Source organism: Antechinus flavipes, chromosome 4 (assembly GCF_016432865.1).
Source record: "Antechinus flavipes isolate AdamAnt ecotype Samford, QLD, Australia chromosome 4, AdamAnt_v2, whole genome shotgun sequence".
NCBI lineage: Eukaryota > Metazoa > Chordata > Mammalia > Dasyuromorphia > Dasyuridae > Antechinus > Antechinus flavipes.
In genome coordinates this window covers 425389502-425408196 of record NC_067401.1, presented here as the reverse complement: position 1 = coordinate 425408196, position 18695 = coordinate 425389502, and the positions used below count along the sequence as shown (strand labels likewise).

At 34.0% G+C, this 18695-nt stretch overlaps 1 protein-coding gene across 1 annotated transcript in view; it reads left to right on the top strand.

Moving 5' to 3' along the window:
• Positions 1 to 18695, top strand: part of MROH9 (maestro heat like repeat family member 9) — a 64238-nt gene that overhangs the window by 21117 nt on the left and 24426 nt on the right. The window contains exons 8-12 of the mRNA XM_051998960.1: positions 688 to 850; positions 3609 to 3751; positions 7031 to 7168; positions 10652 to 10772; positions 11965 to 12102. Coding sequence (XP_051854920.1) covers positions 688 to 850; positions 3609 to 3751; positions 7031 to 7168; positions 10652 to 10772; positions 11965 to 12102 — 703 coding nt within the window. The remainder of the gene's footprint in view (positions 1 to 687; positions 851 to 3608; positions 3752 to 7030; positions 7169 to 10651; positions 10773 to 11964; positions 12103 to 18695) is intronic.

Below are 18695 nucleotides of genomic sequence, written 5' to 3'. Positions count from 1 at the left end.
TCCACTTGAGTGAACAAATAAATGAAAAACTTTTTTGAGTTTTTACTATGTGCCAGGTACCATGCTAAGAGCTGAGGATACAATTTTTAAAAGTTAATCCCTACCCCCAAGGAACCAATATGAGGAAGACACCATATATAGAGTAGTGGCCAGGAAAGAGATGTTTTGATCTAGAGAATGACAGAATGAATTGATTCAAAAGGCAATCGATTTATAGACCCTTTCCAGAAGTAATAACAATATTTATTTGATCACTGCACTAAAAGAAAAGGTGAAAAGTGATGGAGAATGATGTTTGCAGTGAAGGGATACAAAATAAATAGATGGTAAAAATGTCCTTGGGGAATGGCCTTGGTGGATGGCCTGAGGAGATGCAAGGGTGAAGGTAGGAAAAGTCAGTAAATTATCCAGGATAAATTGAGCTAGTTTGTATTCAGTCCATCTCCAACCAACTAGGTTTGGCCCTAGGATGGGAGCTTCAAAGATGAGCATATGAATCCTTCAGAGACTTGAGGACATGGATTCTGGAAGTCCAGGATATAGAGGCTGCAGGTTCAGGAGGGAAAAAACAAGGCAGCTACTACAGGCAGGTTGTAAGATCACCTCAGTAGATGACCTAGGTATATTTCCATGCTTGATGAACATAATGAATTTTTGGGTGGTTTTTGTGGGGGAACTATTTTTTAGGTCAGTGCTACAAATGTGGCAAGCAGTCAGTTCAGAAACAGACCCCTCACCAATTGTACTGAAGACAATCCTGATTGTGCTAAAAGGGAAACCTGGAGAAGTGGAAGGAAGCCCACCTCAGAAGCGTTTTTCCCTTGATGATACCAATATGATGCCTGTGACAGTAAGTCTCATGTCCACCACATCTCTCTCTCTTTGACAAGACAATTGCAGTTAAGTGATTTGCCCAGTATCACACACCTATTAATTGTAAAGTGAACACAGGTCCTCCTGACTCCAGGGCTGACTCTATCCACTGCACCTCCTCGCTGCCCCTCATGTCAATCTTTTCTAAGGCACTCAGTAGTACTGGCAACAAGGCTCAATTCATCATGGAGGCCCTTACCTATTTATCTAATTTATCTAATAATAGTATCGCCAAAAACAAAACCTTTTGGGAAAGGCATGGAGAGGCAGCTGGGGATTGTGGAACAGAAGATTGTGTATTTGACCCTAACCACTATAGGTTTTGGGGAAAAGGTGGGAATAATGAGATTCTGTTGTTAGTTCTTCCTGACCCTAAAAATCCATTACTCAGACCTTTGTAGATTGGTTCTTGACTCTTGACTCTTGTTATTCAGTATAGGATACTTGTAGGTGACAAGACTGAGTTTAGAGAAAAATATCCCCATACCCCAAACCCAGTACCCCAAGGAATCAGTGCCTTGGGCTAAAGTAGTGTTTCCATATAGCAAATCTAGCTTTCTTTTATATTTTCATAGAATCATAGATCTCAAAGATTATAAAGGCCAAATGCTCTCTGAATCCAGATCTCCTAATTCAGAGAATTTATATGTGGTACAAATACTGAAAATCATAATTAGGGCCAGCGGCACTAAAAGTGCCCAAAGTTTCAGAGAAAGGGAGCAAGGAGAATGTGCCAGATACTCATGCTATATGGTAGGGGAGTATATATGAATGTCCTATGGATAAGTATGTCTTGTAGCATAAATATTATATAATAAGTTTTTTTCACAGAAAAAAATTAATACTGAGAGGTAGTATACAAATTAAAATTTGTTAATTAATTGAAAACAATTTTTGATGAGGTGCAGGAAGTAGTTTAAGGAGAATATCAGCTTTGTGTGCTATTAAGTACTTTACAGATATTATTTCATTTGATCCTTACCACAACCCTAGAGGTAAGTGTCATTATTAGGAAACTGAGGCAGATTATTAAGTGACTTGTCGAAGGTCCTACAGCTAACAAGAGTCAAAGGCCAAATTTAAATTTAGGTCTTCCCAACTCCAAGACTGGGATTCTTTTATCTACTGGTACTTAATGGTATATAGCATCCCTGGGGGAGACAGATCCTCTAAGGCTTTCCATGCCCTCCATTTGAGAAATTGTTGAATGAATCATATAAATTATTAAATACATTCCTATTAATTATTCTTGATAACTAGATGCTAAGGTCAGTTCTTTGATGTTTGATTTTCTGAGGAATAGAATTATGACCCTAAGAGTTAGATGTATAAGGTATGGGGTGCTAAAAAAAAAAAAAAACCCTGTGGAGCCCTCTCCAAATGTACATATACCTACACAAAGACATAATGCAAATACCTGCACCTGTACATGTGTATGATCCCCTTGGAACTAGAAGAAACTAGATCATTTAATCAATTCGCATTTTAATACACTTGACTTTACAAAGGAAGTCCCAAAGAAAGCATATGGTTTGCTCAAGGTTGCCAAGGAAGCCTTACTCATCTCTTACTGAAAATGAAATTGAGCTGAGATAAAGTTAAATGAGGACCAAACTTCATAGAATCCTTAGAGTTATACAGGTGTATAACTGGTGTTTTCTATCTCCAATCCCAAGAAAATCGGTAGCCCTGGAGCAAAATCTCTGCCCTTTGCTCCTTTGGCCTTTAAGTTGGTCCGTTCTGTGTCCAATTAGTGTCCAGGTTATATTGCCTCCAAGAAGGCTTCCTGGAGACAGAAGCAGAAGATTGGGGGTAGGTCCCCACTCCTACACTGTCAGACCTTCAGGTCAGCAACAAGATTAGGGAAAGGAGATAGCCCTTGTTTAGTGCTGGAGACACAAAGACCTCAGTCATTCTTTGTGATTGGGCAGTCATGTCAGATCTCATTTCAAGCTTTCTTGAATACTATATTGGAGTGATTTGCCATTTCCTTCTCTAGCTCATTTTACAGATGAGGAAACGGAGGCAAATAAGATTAAGTGACTTGCCAGGGTCACACAAGAAGTCTGAGGTTGGATTTGAATTCAGATTATCCTGACTCAAGGCCAGGCCCTCTGTTCACTGAACAACCTAGTTTTCAGACAGTCTAAAGTCTGAACATTTATTAAGCCCTATTAAGTGTCAGGCACAGTGAGTGCTAAGCAGGGAAATGATCCCTGCCCTCAAGGAGCTTACATTCTAGTGGAGAAGACAGTACATAAAAAGAAACTGGAAAGGGGAAGGAAGGAAAAAGTACCTGACATGATGCATGATGGAGCCGTTCAGAAGCTTGCAGCCTGGTGGGAAATGAAAAGATGATTGATCTGGGGACTTTACTAAAATGGATATTCTGGGAAGAGTTCTCTCCTTTCCATTCTGAGGGAGGTGCTCCAGGGGAAGAGGGTATTTCTATAGTGGGAGCACAAGGCTGAAGTGATCTTCTGAAAGGAAGAGCTTTAGGAAGCATCAAGGAACAGTCCGTAGAATGGCAAGATGGTGGAAAATGAAGACACCTTGATCTGAATATAGACTTTTGATCTATGTGATCAAAGACAGGTCTATTAATCACTGAGAAGATCTATTCTTCATTGGTAAAAAAAAAAAAAAATAGGCTAGGAATACATGCACTCCTGATTTAAGAGCCATTTTAAGGAAAAAGCTTATTTCCTTTTTTTCTTTTTTCTTTTTTTCCCCAGGCAGCTCAGGCTTTGTGCACCTTACTCCCTGTTCCTGAGTACAAGAAAGCAGCAGCTCAGTTTTTCCCTGAGTTACTAATTGCCCTAATACTACAACTCCATTACAATAGTGAAATGAAATTGAAAAAAGTTGATGACCAATGGTAAGATGTCAATATTAAGCACAATTAATGAAGGTCTAAAGTACCATTTACCATCCAATGTTGACTATTTTGGCTTATATAAACATTATTTTAGCACAGTATGGATAATACATTCCTTTTTTCATCTCCCAACAAGGAAAAAAATAACATGAACTCTTTCATGTGAGTGGAACTATTCCTCTTTGCCAAAGATTTTTAACCTGGGGTTTTTAGATTCATTGGGGTTTTTTTTAATTTAAAAAAATTGATAACTATATTTCAATATAATTGCATTTTTTATTCATATTTTAAAATATATATTTTAGAGTATTCTAAGAATTCATAAAATTTGTTAGATTATCAAAAGAGTCAGTGACACAAAAAATATTAAGAATCTTCTGTGCTATGTGAATGTTCTCATGCTATAAGATTTATCTATGAAGGAGAGAATGACCTGCTTATTCATTATAGTTTTGTGTTGGGGAGACATCTTTATTGGGCTGTACATAATCTATGTGTGTGTGTGCAGTTATGTGCGTATGTTTGTATATATGTATATGTGCATGTAGTTATATATGTATTATGTATGTGTGTATAATACCCATACACACACCTATATATACACATGTACATGACTACATACACAGACATATATTATATATATTTATGTGTGTGTATATATATATGTACATATATATGTTGAAGGGGTATAAGGACCCTCAAATATGAGCACCAAAACACCACTGTAAAACATTTCAAATCCAATCAATCCCAGTTCAATTTTGCAAGCACATATTAAACAGCTACTGTGTGCAAAATACTATGCTAAACCTAAAGAAAAATATAAAGTTTAGTTAAGAAACAGTCCTCCTACTTCTGGAGGTTACAAACTAGTAAGTAATAATGACTATATACCAGATATGTAAATAATACATGATAAGGTGTTGTGCAAATTAATTGGGACAAAGTAAAATGATTCAGTTTATTGACATAGTAAATGAGTAGTTTTCAAATTCAAATAATCCCTGTCCCTGCCCTGACTTAGAAAATCACAAAATAGCACCATCTGTTTTAATGCTTTTTAAATTTATTTTATTTTAAATTTCCCATTACATTTTAAGTTGTTTACACTTAGTAGTGTTATAGTCTTATCTAGTTCTTTGCTACCACTGCTCAAATGCATCTAGCTGGCTAAGCCTTGAGTCAGAAAGAACTGATTTCAAATTCAGCCTCAGACACTAATGAACTGTGTGACCTGAGGCAAGTCATTTAACCTCTGTCTGCACAGTTTCCTCACCTGTAAAATAGGAAGGAAAAGAATACATACCTTCCAGGGTTGTCGTGAAAATCAAATGAGATAATATAATTATTTAAAAGCACTTAGCACAGTGCTTGTTACATAAGTAAACACTATACAAATGCTAGCTAATATTATTATTATTAATGTATCTTGCAACATTTCATATCTTTAAAAAAAAACTCTAAGGTTTAGTATTCTCCCTTTTATTGTTTTTATCTATTTTACCTAATTTCCATTGAATTCATAAGATTTTTAACACAATCTCTAATTCTTCATCATGAAACCATACCTTTATTTCATTGGATATTGAATGTACTTCTAACAAATTATTCTCCTCTCCCCGTCCCAACCCAAATTGAGCCTTGATTATAGGACATTGGTTTTCAAAGGGGAGTAAATCAAATGAGTTTCCAGAATATTTAAGCATTTCCAGCCCTTTCTGGGTATATGGCATGGTGAATGTCATTTTGCTATGTTCCATCTTCATTTTAGAATTTAGTTATTACAGAAACATTCAATTTCTCAGCAGAATGCCATATTTATCAAAGTTCAACATTCCCTCAGTACACAGAAAATTTCTGACACATGAGATGTGGAAAAAAAGCCCTCAAAACATTTAGAGGGAGAGAGGATAGATGTTTTATAGTTTGACAAAGATACATACATTCCACAAGCTCACACAGAGAAAGAAATAAGGAGGGTCAGAAGGAGAGAGGGAAGGGAGGAGAGAGAGACAGATAGACAGACTGAGAGAACAAAGAGAAAAAACAACCATACACAACTACTATGGTGATAGAACAGAGTAGGGTTCAAAAGAAGACAAAGTAGCTTATTGTAGAGCTTTGAAAAAATGTAAAATGGTCACAAGTCTAAAAAGAATTCTTATAATAGCTTAAAAATCTTTTAAAAATCATGTAAGAAGGTTGAGGAGAAATTTGGAAAAGAAATAAGAAATAAAAAAGCAAGAGAATAATGAAAAAGTCAACAAATTGGAAAAGCAATTTCAAAAACTCACCTAAAAAATGACTTACTATAACTTAGAATTGTTATATAACAGAGAGAACATTGCATACACTAACAGCAATAATGTTTGAAGAATAAATATGAATAATTAAGCTATCCTAAATCATACAAATATTCAAATCAATTGCAAAGGACCTATGAAGATAAATGTTATCTACCTCCAGAGAAATAACTAATATATGGAACTATGTATTATATATTTTGTGTGTGAAATATTAGCCTTCTCTATTATAGGGTTAAAAGAAGAGGAAACAGATGGGAACTTAAATGTAACAAAAAAACTTTTAAAATATTTTTAGGATCAAATGAGATGATATTTGTACAGTGTTTAGCATAATACCTTGGACAAAATAGCACTATATAAATGCTGATGTATTAAGGTTTTGGGGATCTTAATTAATGGTTATTTTTTTCAAGAAAGTTTCTTGGTTCTTATAGAGAAGTCCCATGGTAATACAAACAGATTTGAAATAACTTTTATTATTATTTCCTTAAAATAGTTCTGTCATTTAGATAAACTTAATATTACAACCCTATTTCCTGGATGAAGATATTTAGACTTAGAAAAATTGTAATCCCCATCATCAAAGAGCTAGCAAATAGTGGGATCAAGAAAAACTACTTGGCTCTTCTTGGCCATTATTTCTGATTCCAAGTCCATAATTATGCTACCCTGAATTTTCTTAGATGAGAAACCACCCTCTTATTAAAAGACAAAGAAAAGGGAACTTCACAACTTGTTTTATTCTGTGTTGTTATTTATCAACTCTCACTTACAATTCTTAAAAACCTTTGTGGAACAAGGGATTTTAAATTTGTTAATTCATATTATGTCCCCCATAAAAGCTGGAGACTACCTAATTATCTTTTTCTGAAATAGCTCTTGCATAGCAAAATCAGGGTCATGCATGAGATTAATAGGAGGGATGTGTATAACTTATGGAAATAGTCACACTATTCTTGTTTTGGTGATCTAGCTTTGCCCAGAAGGCTTTGAGACTTCTACTGAAATCTTCAGGACTGCAACAAGTAGATAGTGCCCTTCAAAAAAAGGATTGCTGGCACCAGTTTTCCAATCTCATATTCCACCATTATGGTGTCTACATCATTGCCAAGTAAGAGAAAAATTAAGTATTTTGATACTAGGCCCTTTCCTATCTTTCCTATTTCCATTAATTCAAGAAATAAACATAGTCATCCATACCTCTGTGAAATCATGGTTGGCATCGGCCTCAGTATTTGCAGACCTTTTAAATGAACTTTATCTTTTTTTGGTTTACAGAATCGTAGGTCATTGTCAAGTTTAATCTTCTTTATTTATGGTTGATAAAACTAAGGATAGAGGATAGAAATAATAGTTCCTATTTCTTTGCTTTGATGATTTGGCAGGGAAGGAAATCATGAGGATGGAAATTATATTGACATTTTTATAGAAAACTAGGTGGAACTGGTACATAGGTATTCCATGACTGGTGTCATGAAAAGGGCACTAGAATTTGAGTCAGGATGCTCGAGTTCTAGTTTATACTTACTATCTCTATGAACTTGGACAAATTCTTATTTTTCATGAGTAGCTGTTTCATCTGAAAAATGGAGATGATACATTTATATCAGCCAACTCAAAGTGTTATGAGTATAATGTATAACCCTAACACAGTGTGCAAAAATGGGTATAACAACTGTAGTACTAAAATCCCTTTGCAGACGTTTCTTCTGAAATCCCTTACTGCTTTTTCTCAGCTTATTTTAATTATTTGGGTAATCAAAAAAAATCAGGGTTCAAGCCCTTACCTCTGTAATACTACCTCAATTTTCAATCCCTACAAAAGTCTCAAATTCAATAGCAAAAACATTTAATTAAGATATAAAAGCAGTGGCTAAAAAATCAAAACAATAGTATAAATATTTTCTGCCATCATATATAAATAGATACTTTCACCTCTAATTCTTGACATCTAAAATAGCAAATAAACTTTCTGAACTGGGAGGCAAAAGACAGAAGTAGGGTAGGGGGAAGGTGGAACACAAAACTACAAGGAAATTACCTTTCACTATATAAGGAAATTAATAATAACATTTATATAAAGCTTACTTTGTTCCTGACACTGCTAAATGCTTTACCAGTATGGTCTTATTTGATGTTTAACAATAACCCTGGAAAGTAGATGCTATTATTATCTTGATTTTAGAGACGAGAATACTGAGGTAAATGGGTTAAATAACTTGCCCATGTCCATAGAGCTAGTGTATTTGAAACTATATTTGAATTCAGGTCATCCTGATGCCAGGTCTAGCCCTCTACCCATTGAACTATTCAGCAACCTCAAGACAAAAATAAGATGATAATCAGTTGTTCCCTTACTTCACTCAAGCATTTTCAATATTCAATTTAATTGTGAAGAGGTTCATAACACAAAAGAAGATGGTTGTTGTGGGGTTTGGGGGCGGGGGAGTGGGTGTTGAGTTTTTTTTTTTTTAGTTTGTTTGCTTTTTTAGCCATAGAAATCCATCTACTTAGTAGTGTGGGCATTAGGATATGTCAGTAGTCCTCTGGCAATCATTTAGATTGATTTTTGATAAATAATCACAACTTCTTTTTATCAGCTCCATCTTATCTTTCAACTTATTTATTTTCTCACAAGACACACATGCCCAGAGACCTCTAGATGTAACAGAGGAATGTTTACAGTATAATTCCAGGAATTAGTCTGCTTACTTGGGTTGGGTTGGGTTGGGTTACTTATTTCCTCAATGTCTCAGTTTCAGCAAATTCAGTAACAACCTGAACTTGGTAACCAGATAAATTTGATTTTTTAAAAAGTGAGAGGGAGTAAATAGGAAAAATGATATTTACTTTTTCTTGGTGATGTCATTAGCTCCCATGGGTTTAATTATCATCGATATGCAGATGACTCCAGAATCTAGATATTAATCCAAACTACTTTTCTCCTAAACTTTAATCCCACATTACCAATTTACTACTAGACATCTCTACCTAGCTATCCCATAGACATTTTAAATCCAACGTGTCCAGAGGAATGTATTCTTTTCCCCCATCTATTTTTGTGTTATGAGCCTCTCCTCAATTAATTAAACTGGATACCGAGAATGCTTAAACTAAATAAGGGAATAACTAATAATCATCTTTTTCATGTTGATATAGCTGAATGGTTCAGTGGATGCTAGATCTGGCATCAGGGTAAATTCAAATATAGTCTCAAATACATAAGCTCTGTGGATTAGTACATACCATTGTTTGTCAGTATCTTCATTTCCAAAATCAATATAGCACCTACTTTTCAGGGTTATTGTTAAAGATCAAAGGAGATAATATTAATAAAGCATTTAGCACAGTGTCAGGCACAAAGTAATAAATCCTTCTTCTAATTTACTATTTCTATCAAGGATTCATCTTTTCAGTATCCCAAGTTTGTAATCCTTCCTTTATTCTTCACTCTTCACTCTCCTCCTACCCTGTATAAAAAGTTAGTTGCCAGGTCTTCTCTACAAAATCTCTTGTCTCTGTCTTCTCTCCATTCACATCCTAATTTAGGCTCCCATCACCTCTTACCTGGACTATTGAAATAATCTTCTGACAAGCCTCCTCCAATTCATTCTTTCCCTTTGCTAATCCTTCTTCCATATAACTGACATTATTAATACTGAAAATCATAAATCTGATCATGTGAGTCTTCTGCCTCAAAAGACATCTTAAGCAAACATCTGTTAAGTGTTAAAAACCTCACATTGATTGTAGGTATCTTTCCAAATTGATTTCACATTATCGCTCTTCAAACTCTCAATACTGACATCAGACGAGTTTGCTTGATCCCCACATATGAAGGGAATATGACATTCCATCTTCTCTGTTAATTTTCACTTGTTGTTCCTTTCCCCCTCATGCTCAAAAGAGCCTTCCTCCCCATTTCTACACTTGGAATCCTGGGTTCCTTTCAAGGATCACCTCTTACATAGGCTTTCTCTGGTTCCTACTAGTTATCCGTTTTCCCCTTCCAGTGATTTTGCATTATTCTGTATATTCTTTTAATGTATTCATCTGAGTATATATTGTTTCTACCTAATAGAATATAAATTCTTGAAGGCAGGAATATTTTAACCTGTGTCACTGTCTCACCAATTACCATTGTCTCATCTATTACTATAATAGAGGCTTAAAGTTTGTGAAATGGAGTTAAATAACTCATTTGTATAATCTTTTAGCTTGCAAAGTGTTACATAAAAATTATTTCATTAATTTAATTAAATTAATTCATTAATAAAATTAACTAATTAAAATTTTAATTCATTCATTCATTAATTAAATTAATTTGGACAAGAACTGGGACTTTTGGAGATTGAAAGACATCTTTCCAAGGGGGAAGAAGTGAATCAGTATGATAGTAATCCGGCGTCCAGGCTTCATATAATTCCCAGGAATTCTAGTCCTGGTCCAAGAAAGACTGGTAATGATTCCCTTTGTTGATGAGAAAGATGGTGGGGCTGGATGCAGGTGGTCTCAATCCTATTGTTTTTGGTCTTTGTGTAAAAGCCATTGAATACCTCCTTTCCTACCAGTAAATCTATATTCTCCTTCACAGAACTCTCAGTGAATACAAGTTCCCACAGTTTCCTGAGACCTTACATTATCTCTACAAGCTCTCTTTGGAAGGCCCCAGGAGGACAGAGGACAGCGTTACTACGGTCATCTTCCTCATTGAGGTACATTTTTCTTAGAGGCTGCGGGCATCTTGTTCATGTCTAAATCATAGTTCTAACCTCAGAAACATCCAGTCCAATTCTCATTATTACAGATGAAGAAATGAATCCCAAAGAGATTAAGTACCTTGTTCACCATCACAAAGGTAATTGGTGTCAGAAGTAGGATCTAAATCCAGGTCCTCTAATGCCAAAGCTGGTGGTGTTCCCATTGTTGCAAGCTGTCTACTAAGCCACTAAAGCAGATAGACTACTGGGTTTGGGGTTAGAATAAATCTTGTTTCATATACCTATAAGCATTGTTGTGAGTAGCCTATGGAATTTCTTCTAGCCTCAGTTTCTTTTTCTGTAAAATTGTGTGTGTAGTACGGAGGCAAGGTTGACCTAAATGAGTGAAGATCTCTTCTAGCTCAAAATCTATGATCTTATGATTCTATATAGATTATTACCAGTGGTTATTGCTGTGGAGGAGACAGTTAACTGGTTAGTATACATTCATTTTTCTTTCTTCCTTTCTTTTGGACAAGAACAGAGCTACAACCTTTCTAGGTCCTATCACCTCCTAATATGTTGCTTAGAGTATGATCTTTTTTCTGATCATTTCTCCTCCTTCCCAGTCAAGTTTTTGAGGTCAATAGCTATCCATTTTTTGTTCACATTTGACTATCCATGGAGTATAGGCAGAAGCTCAACTTAGATGGAGATAAGCAGTGATATTAAATATCATGAACATTGGTTTTTCCACACTCAAAAAAGATTCCTGAAAATACATAGTACATATTTACATATATAAATTATATAAGTAAAAAAAATCTATGGCAATCGGAATTTCAGCAAAAGATTACGACTTTCAAAAGAAATTTTTTGTTAGACTGCCTCATTTGAGATTTTGAAAACATGGTAACTATCCATATTTTTAATAGCTAAGTAGTAACAGTAGATAGAGTGCCACGAGTCATGAAGACTCGTTTGCTTGAGTTGAAATCTAATCTTAAAAACTCAGTAGAAATACAACCCTGCACAAGTCACCTATGTCTAATTGCCTCAGTCCCTCATATGCAAACCACTTCAGTATTTTTGCCCAAAAAACCTCCCAAAAAACAAATGGGGTCATCAAAAGTCAGACATGACTGAGTAACAATAAAAGTTATAACCTTTGCTTTAGCTATATTTTTCTTCTTTTCTTTTATATTAGCTTCTGAATAACTTTTTTAAGGATCCATTCCCGGAAGAGTTTTTGGCACTTTTCAGAACCTGGGTAAATGATCCAAACCCTACAGTTTCCAAGTTGAGTCTCCAAAAGATTGCCACCATGTCATCAGTTATTAATAAGGTTGGTCTATCTGTGTATATGTGCACATATAATTATTATTTGCTAACATCAAATTTAAATCCATTATTGCTTTCCTTAGAGTCAATCAATATAGAAAAATTTATTAACATCTCCTATGTAATAAGCAAAGTACTATTAATTATATTAAGCCCTGGGGATACAGAGAAAGACAAAAAGTCAAATCAAGTCAACAAGACTTTATTAGGGGCTCCATTAAGTCTGATGCCTAGAACTGAAAACAGTATTTCAATGGTGAGCTAATCAGATAATCTACTGTTGCTCAATAGTAATGCCTCATAAAAACTATCTTAGAACAGCAAAAATATTTTATTTTTTTAAAAGCCTTACCAAACTAAATTTTTTCAAGTCTAAATCCACCTCATTCAAACTTCTTTTATTATTCTTACTAACACAGTATATAATTTGTTCCATTTGTTAATACTGGAAAGCAAATTAGACTAGCTTTTATTGCTGTTTCTATCTAAATACATTTATTCATATTTTTCATCTATCATTTTATATCTGTCTACATATATTTATCATCTATCTATACATTTTTATCTACAAATCTATCATTTATCCATCTATTTACACATACATATTGTCTAATAACTATTTGTATACATTTCTTTCTCCTGTGTACACATTTCTATTATATATATGTGTGTATATATATATATATATATATCTGCACACATCTATCATCTATCTATACATATTTATGTATAAAACTTTGTGAATGGACCTCACCATCAAGGAAGTAAGGCTGGAAATACAGCCACCACTTAGAACCCTATTGTGGATGATAAATTGGTCTCAATCCCCCAAGAGAGGTAGATGAAAAATTGGAGTGATAAATAAGAGCATGCAAGAGAGTCAATCGTTTTGGGAAAAAAAGTACAAAAATTGACTGAAGAAAATACTTCCTTTAAAAATATAATTGGCCAAATGAACAAAAAAAATCCATTGAAGAAAACACCACTTTTAAAAGTAGCATTAATTAGCCAAATGGAAAAGATGATACAAAAGTTAACTGAAGAAAATCATACCTTAAAAACTAGAGTCTGGCAAATAGAAGTTAATGAATTTGTGAGACATCTAGAATCAGTCAAAATAAAAATAATGAAGAATTAGAAGAAAATGTAAAATACTCGAAAACAACTGACCTGGAAAATAGAACCAAGAAAGATAATTTTTGCTGTGCATTTTTATTCTGTTCTTTTTTCACTCCTTTTATTCCCCCATCTCCTGCAAGCAGGCTATAGTTAATCAAGTGTATAATTATGTATACATATATAGAATTATATGTTATATATATGCATATATATGTGTGTGTGTGTATATATATATATATACACACACACACACATACACACACATACACAAACATCTTTCCCCTCTCAACTCTTTGCTTCAATTTTGTTCCTTAACTTGTTTTGTTATTTACTTAACTTCCCCCCATCGATGGATCCCTCTCTTGTTTTCTTACCCACACTTTGCTTATCCCTCTGTCCTTCCCTCCTCTCTTATATTTTTTATAGATTTTGGAGGATGCTATACACTTTACGGTATACATGTAGTATTGCTTATTTAACCCATTCCTGATATAAGTGGGTTTTTAGAACTATGAGCCCTCCTTCCTCTCTAATGCCTCTGTATTTATTTTCCCTCTGTACCTGATTTGTATAGCATAATTACTATTTTTACCTTAACTCTTACCCAATCTTTCTTTTGTGCTACTCAGTTGCTAATGTCATTCTTAAACATATAATATACATTTCCATATAGAAACATAAGCAATTTATCCATATTAAATTCCTTGAAATTGATCTTTGATATTGGTTTTTATACATAAATTTTTTATTAGAGCTTTTTATTTTTTTAAAACATATATGTAGACAATCTTTAACATTAGTGCTTGCAAAACCTTGTGTTCCAATTTTCCCTCCCTTCTACCATGCTCTCCCTTAGAAGGCAAGTAGTCCAATATATGTTAAACATGGTAAAAACATATTTTAAATCATATATATATATTTATACAATTATTGTGCTACACAAAGAAAACATCAAATCGAAGCAGTAAAAAAGAAGAAAAGAAAAAGAAGAAAATGTAAGCAAGCAACAACAAAAAGAGTGAAAATGCTATTTGTGAACCACATTCAGTTTCCACAGTCCTCTCTCTGGGTGTAGATGGCTCTCTTTATCACTGAACAATTGGAATTGGTTTCAATCATCTCATTGTTGAAGAGAGCCATGTCCATCAAAATTGATCATCATATAATCTTGTTGCTGTGTATAACAATCTCCTGGTTCTGCTCATTTCACTTAGCATCAGTTTGTGTAAGTCTCTCCAGGCCTCTCTGAAATCATCCTGTTGATCATTTCTTACAGAACAATAATATTCCACAACATTCAAAAAACATTATTTACTCAGCCATTCTCCAACTGATGGGAATCCATACAATTTCCAGTTTCTGGCCACTACAAAAAGGGCTGCCACAAACATTTTTTGCACATATGGGTCCCTTTCTCTCCTTTAAGATCTCTTTGGGATATAAGTCCAGTAGAAACACTGCTGGATCAAAGGATATGCACAGTTTGATAACTTTTTGAGCAAGTTCCAAATTGCTCTCCAGAATGGTTGGATCAGTTCACAATTCTACCAACAATGCATCAGTGTCCCAGTTTTCCCACATTCCCTCCAACATTTGTCATTATCTTTTCCTGTTATCTTAACCAATCTGACAGGTGTGTAGTAGTGTCATAGAGTTGTCTTAATTTACATTTCTCTGATCGGTAGTGATTTGGAGTACCTTTTCATATGACTAGAAATAGTTTCAATTTCTTCAGCTGAAAACTGTCTGTTCATATCCTTTGACTATTTATCAATTGGAGAATTGGAGAATTATATATCAATATAAGAATTGAATTCTTATAAATTTGAATCAATTCTCTATATATTTTAGAAATGAGGCCTTTTATATAAAATTTTCTATTGAATTCAGGTGTGGTTGAAAGAAACCTGAAAAATCTGAAAATATTCAATGAACATCCATTTTTTTCCCTTCAATATTATGGATAATTTTGCTGGATATGGTATTTTTGGCTACAGGCCTAGTTCTTTTGATTGCCAGTATATATAATTCTACAACCTGTGATCCTTTATTGTTTTAAATCCTGTACAATTCTAATTATAGTTCCAGCACTTTTGTTGGTGGGTTTTTTTGTGGTTTCTTGCAAAATTTTTTCTTTGATTTGGAGGGTTTTAAAATTAGGCAGTAATATTCCTATATATTTTCCACAAAGGATCTCTTTGAGATTGTGATCGGCGGATCTTTTCCTATTTCTACTTTCCCCTCTTATTCTGTTTCTCCAGCAAAATTTTCTTGGATTATTTCTTGTATTATTGTGTCATGGTTCTTTTTGTTCATAGCTTTCAGTTAGTCTAATTTCTCTTGTTGATCTATTCTCTAGGTCTGTTCTTTTTCTTATATGATGTTTCATATTCTGTTCTATTTTTCATTCTTTATATTGTTTTCTTATTTCTTGATCTCTTATAGCTTCATGAGTTCCCTTTAGCCAATTGTAATTTTCAAAGAGTTATTTTCATCTTTAAGACTCTCTATTTCCTTTTTTAGTTAGTTAACCTTTTTTCATAATCATCTTGTTTTTCTTGGATATTTTTTCTGCAATGTCCCTCATTTGATTTTTTAAATAAATTCTCTCTGGGCAAAGAGCCAATTAGCATTATTCCCTGGAGTAGAAAAAGCTTTTTTCTACTTCAGGGTCCTTCCCTGAAGAACCCCACCCCCCAGTATTCCCTGTTCCCATAGCAAGTTTCTATGGTTAGCTTCTTTCTTCTCTGCTGGCTCATTTTTTAAAATGAGAAGTATAAGTGTAAGCACCTCTAACTGTGGGGTAAGGGTGGTATCTCTAGCTTCACTTTAGCTCTCTCTTCTGACCTGAAACCCTAAACTAAGAGCTCCCCCTTCCCACCCCTTGTAAGTCCCCACAGCCACCTGCATCTCTTCCCCCACTGCCTCTTCACTCACCAGATGGGCTGGTTCCTTCTCCAACAAGGGCCATCTCTCTGAAGCACAGCTGAACCTGGTATTCCAGATTAGCTGAGGTTTATTCAATTTTCTTGGACTAAGACTCTAGCGAAAACCAGCTAATCCCAAATTTCTTCACTTAGTGTTTATATGGAGCTATCCTGGAGGTGTCTGCATTTCACATCAGTTAATACCCTACCTGGGGTCTTTTTTATCTTCTTGTGTTGATCAGAAGGACCCTGGTTCTGTCCTAAGACTTCTTAATTTTTTTCACCCATCTATGTTTGCCTTGAGGTATGAATTTTTTTCTGTTTGTGAGGAAAATCTGGAGAACTTGAAATTTACTAGCCTACTCTTTCCAGGAGAGATAATTTGAAGAATTATTGGACTACCTGAAAGTCATGATAAAAAAAAAGAGCGTGGACAGCATGTTCCAAAAAATCATCAAGTGCTCTGATATCATAGAACCAGAGGGTAAAATAGTCATTGAAAGAATCTACTGATCATCTTCTGAAAGAGACCCCAAAATGAAAACTCCAAAATATTGTAGCTAAATTCTAGAATAAACGGGTTAAGGAGAAGACATTGCAAGCATTCAGAAAGAAACAATTAAAATATCTAGACAGTCAGGATTATCCAGGACTTAATTTCTACATTAAAAAATTAGGGCTCCTGGAATACCATATTCCAGAAGGCAAATGAGTTTAGATTATAATCAAAAAATCAACTACCCAATAAAAGTTAGCATAATCTTTCAGGGGAAAAGATACTCAATGAAATAGGAATTTTTAATCATTTCTGATGAAGAGACAAAAACTAAACAAGAAAATTCAATCTTCAAAAACAATACTCCAGAGAAGCATAAAAAGGTAAACAGGAAAGAAAGAAATTTTAAAAACATGTTATTTAAAGATTAAATTATTTGTATCTCTACCTGGGAAAATTATATTTAAAACTCTTGAGAATTGTATCTTTCTTAGGACAGAAGGGGTATAAGTTGGCCTTGATGTGAAGATATACAAAATGATTTATTAAGAGGTGAGAAAGGGATTATACTGGGAGAAGAGGAAATAAAAGATAAAATGGGTAAATTATATCACATGAAGAGGTACAAAAGACCTATTACATTTGAGGAAAATAAGGGAGGGGAAGGAACACTATTTGTAGTTTAATATCAAATTTGGTTCAAAGATGTATTAACATACATCCTCAGTTAGGTATAGAAATTTATTTTCCCCCTCTAAGGAAGTAGAAAGAGAAAAAGAAAAAAAGGAGGGAGTGTTTAGAAGGAAAGGCAGAAATAGTAAGAGAAAAGGAAAAGAGAAGGAAGGAAGGCTGATAGAAGGGAAGACAGATTGGGGAGAGTGGTCAGAAGCAAAACACTGGTGTAAAGGAATAGGGTGAAAAGAGTGAAAAAATATAAATGGGAGAAAATAGGAAGGAAGGAAGTATACATCTGGTAATCATAACTCTGAACGTGAATGGGATGAACTCTGAAATGGAAGCAAGTAGCAGAATGGTTTAATAACTAGAATCCTACAATATATTGTTTACAAATACTCATTTAAAGCAGAGATATACATACACAGTAATGATAAAAGCTGGAGCATAATACATTATGCTGAAGTAAAAAAAGGGAAAAAAAAGGAGTAGCGTCCTAATCTCAAAGAAAATAAAAACAAAAATAGATCTAAATAAAATAAAGAATAAAATCTTATCTTACTAAAAAAAAGGTACTATAGATAATGAAGTAATATCAATTCTAAATATATATAAATGGTATAGTATCCAAATTCCAAATTCCTAGAGAAGCTAAGAGAGTTGCAAGAAGAAATAGATACCAAAACTATACTAATGAGGGATCTCAATCTCCCCCTCACAGAATTATATAAATCCAACCACAAAATAAACAAGAAGTTAAGGAGATAAATAGGATTTTAGGAAAGTTAGATATGATAGACCTCTGAAGAAAGGTGAATAGGGATAGAAAGGAATATACCTTTTTCTCAGTTGTACATGGCACATATATAAAAATTGACCATATATTAGGGCATAAAAACTCACAAATGCAAAAAGGCAGACATAGCAAATGCATCCTTTTCATATCTTGATATAATAAAAATTACATGCAAAAAAAAGGCCATGAAAAGATAAACTAAAAACTAATTGAAAATTAATCTAATCCTAAAAAATGAGTAGGTCAAGCAAATCATAAAAACAATATCATATAGGAGAAATAATGAGATAATATATCAAAACTTATGGGATGCAGCCAAAGCAGTGCTTAAGGGAACTTTTTTTTGTCTAAATGCTTATAGGAATAAGGCAGGGAAAGAGGAAATAAATGAATCAGGGATACACATCTAGAAAAGCTAAAAAAAGAACAAATCAAAAATCCCCAATTAAATACCAAATTAGAAATTCTAAAAACCAAAGGAGAGTTTAATAAAATTGAAAGTAAAACTATTAAACTAACAAAACTATGAGTTTTATGGGAGGGGTAAGGGAGGGAACAATAAAACAGATAAAACTTTTACTAAA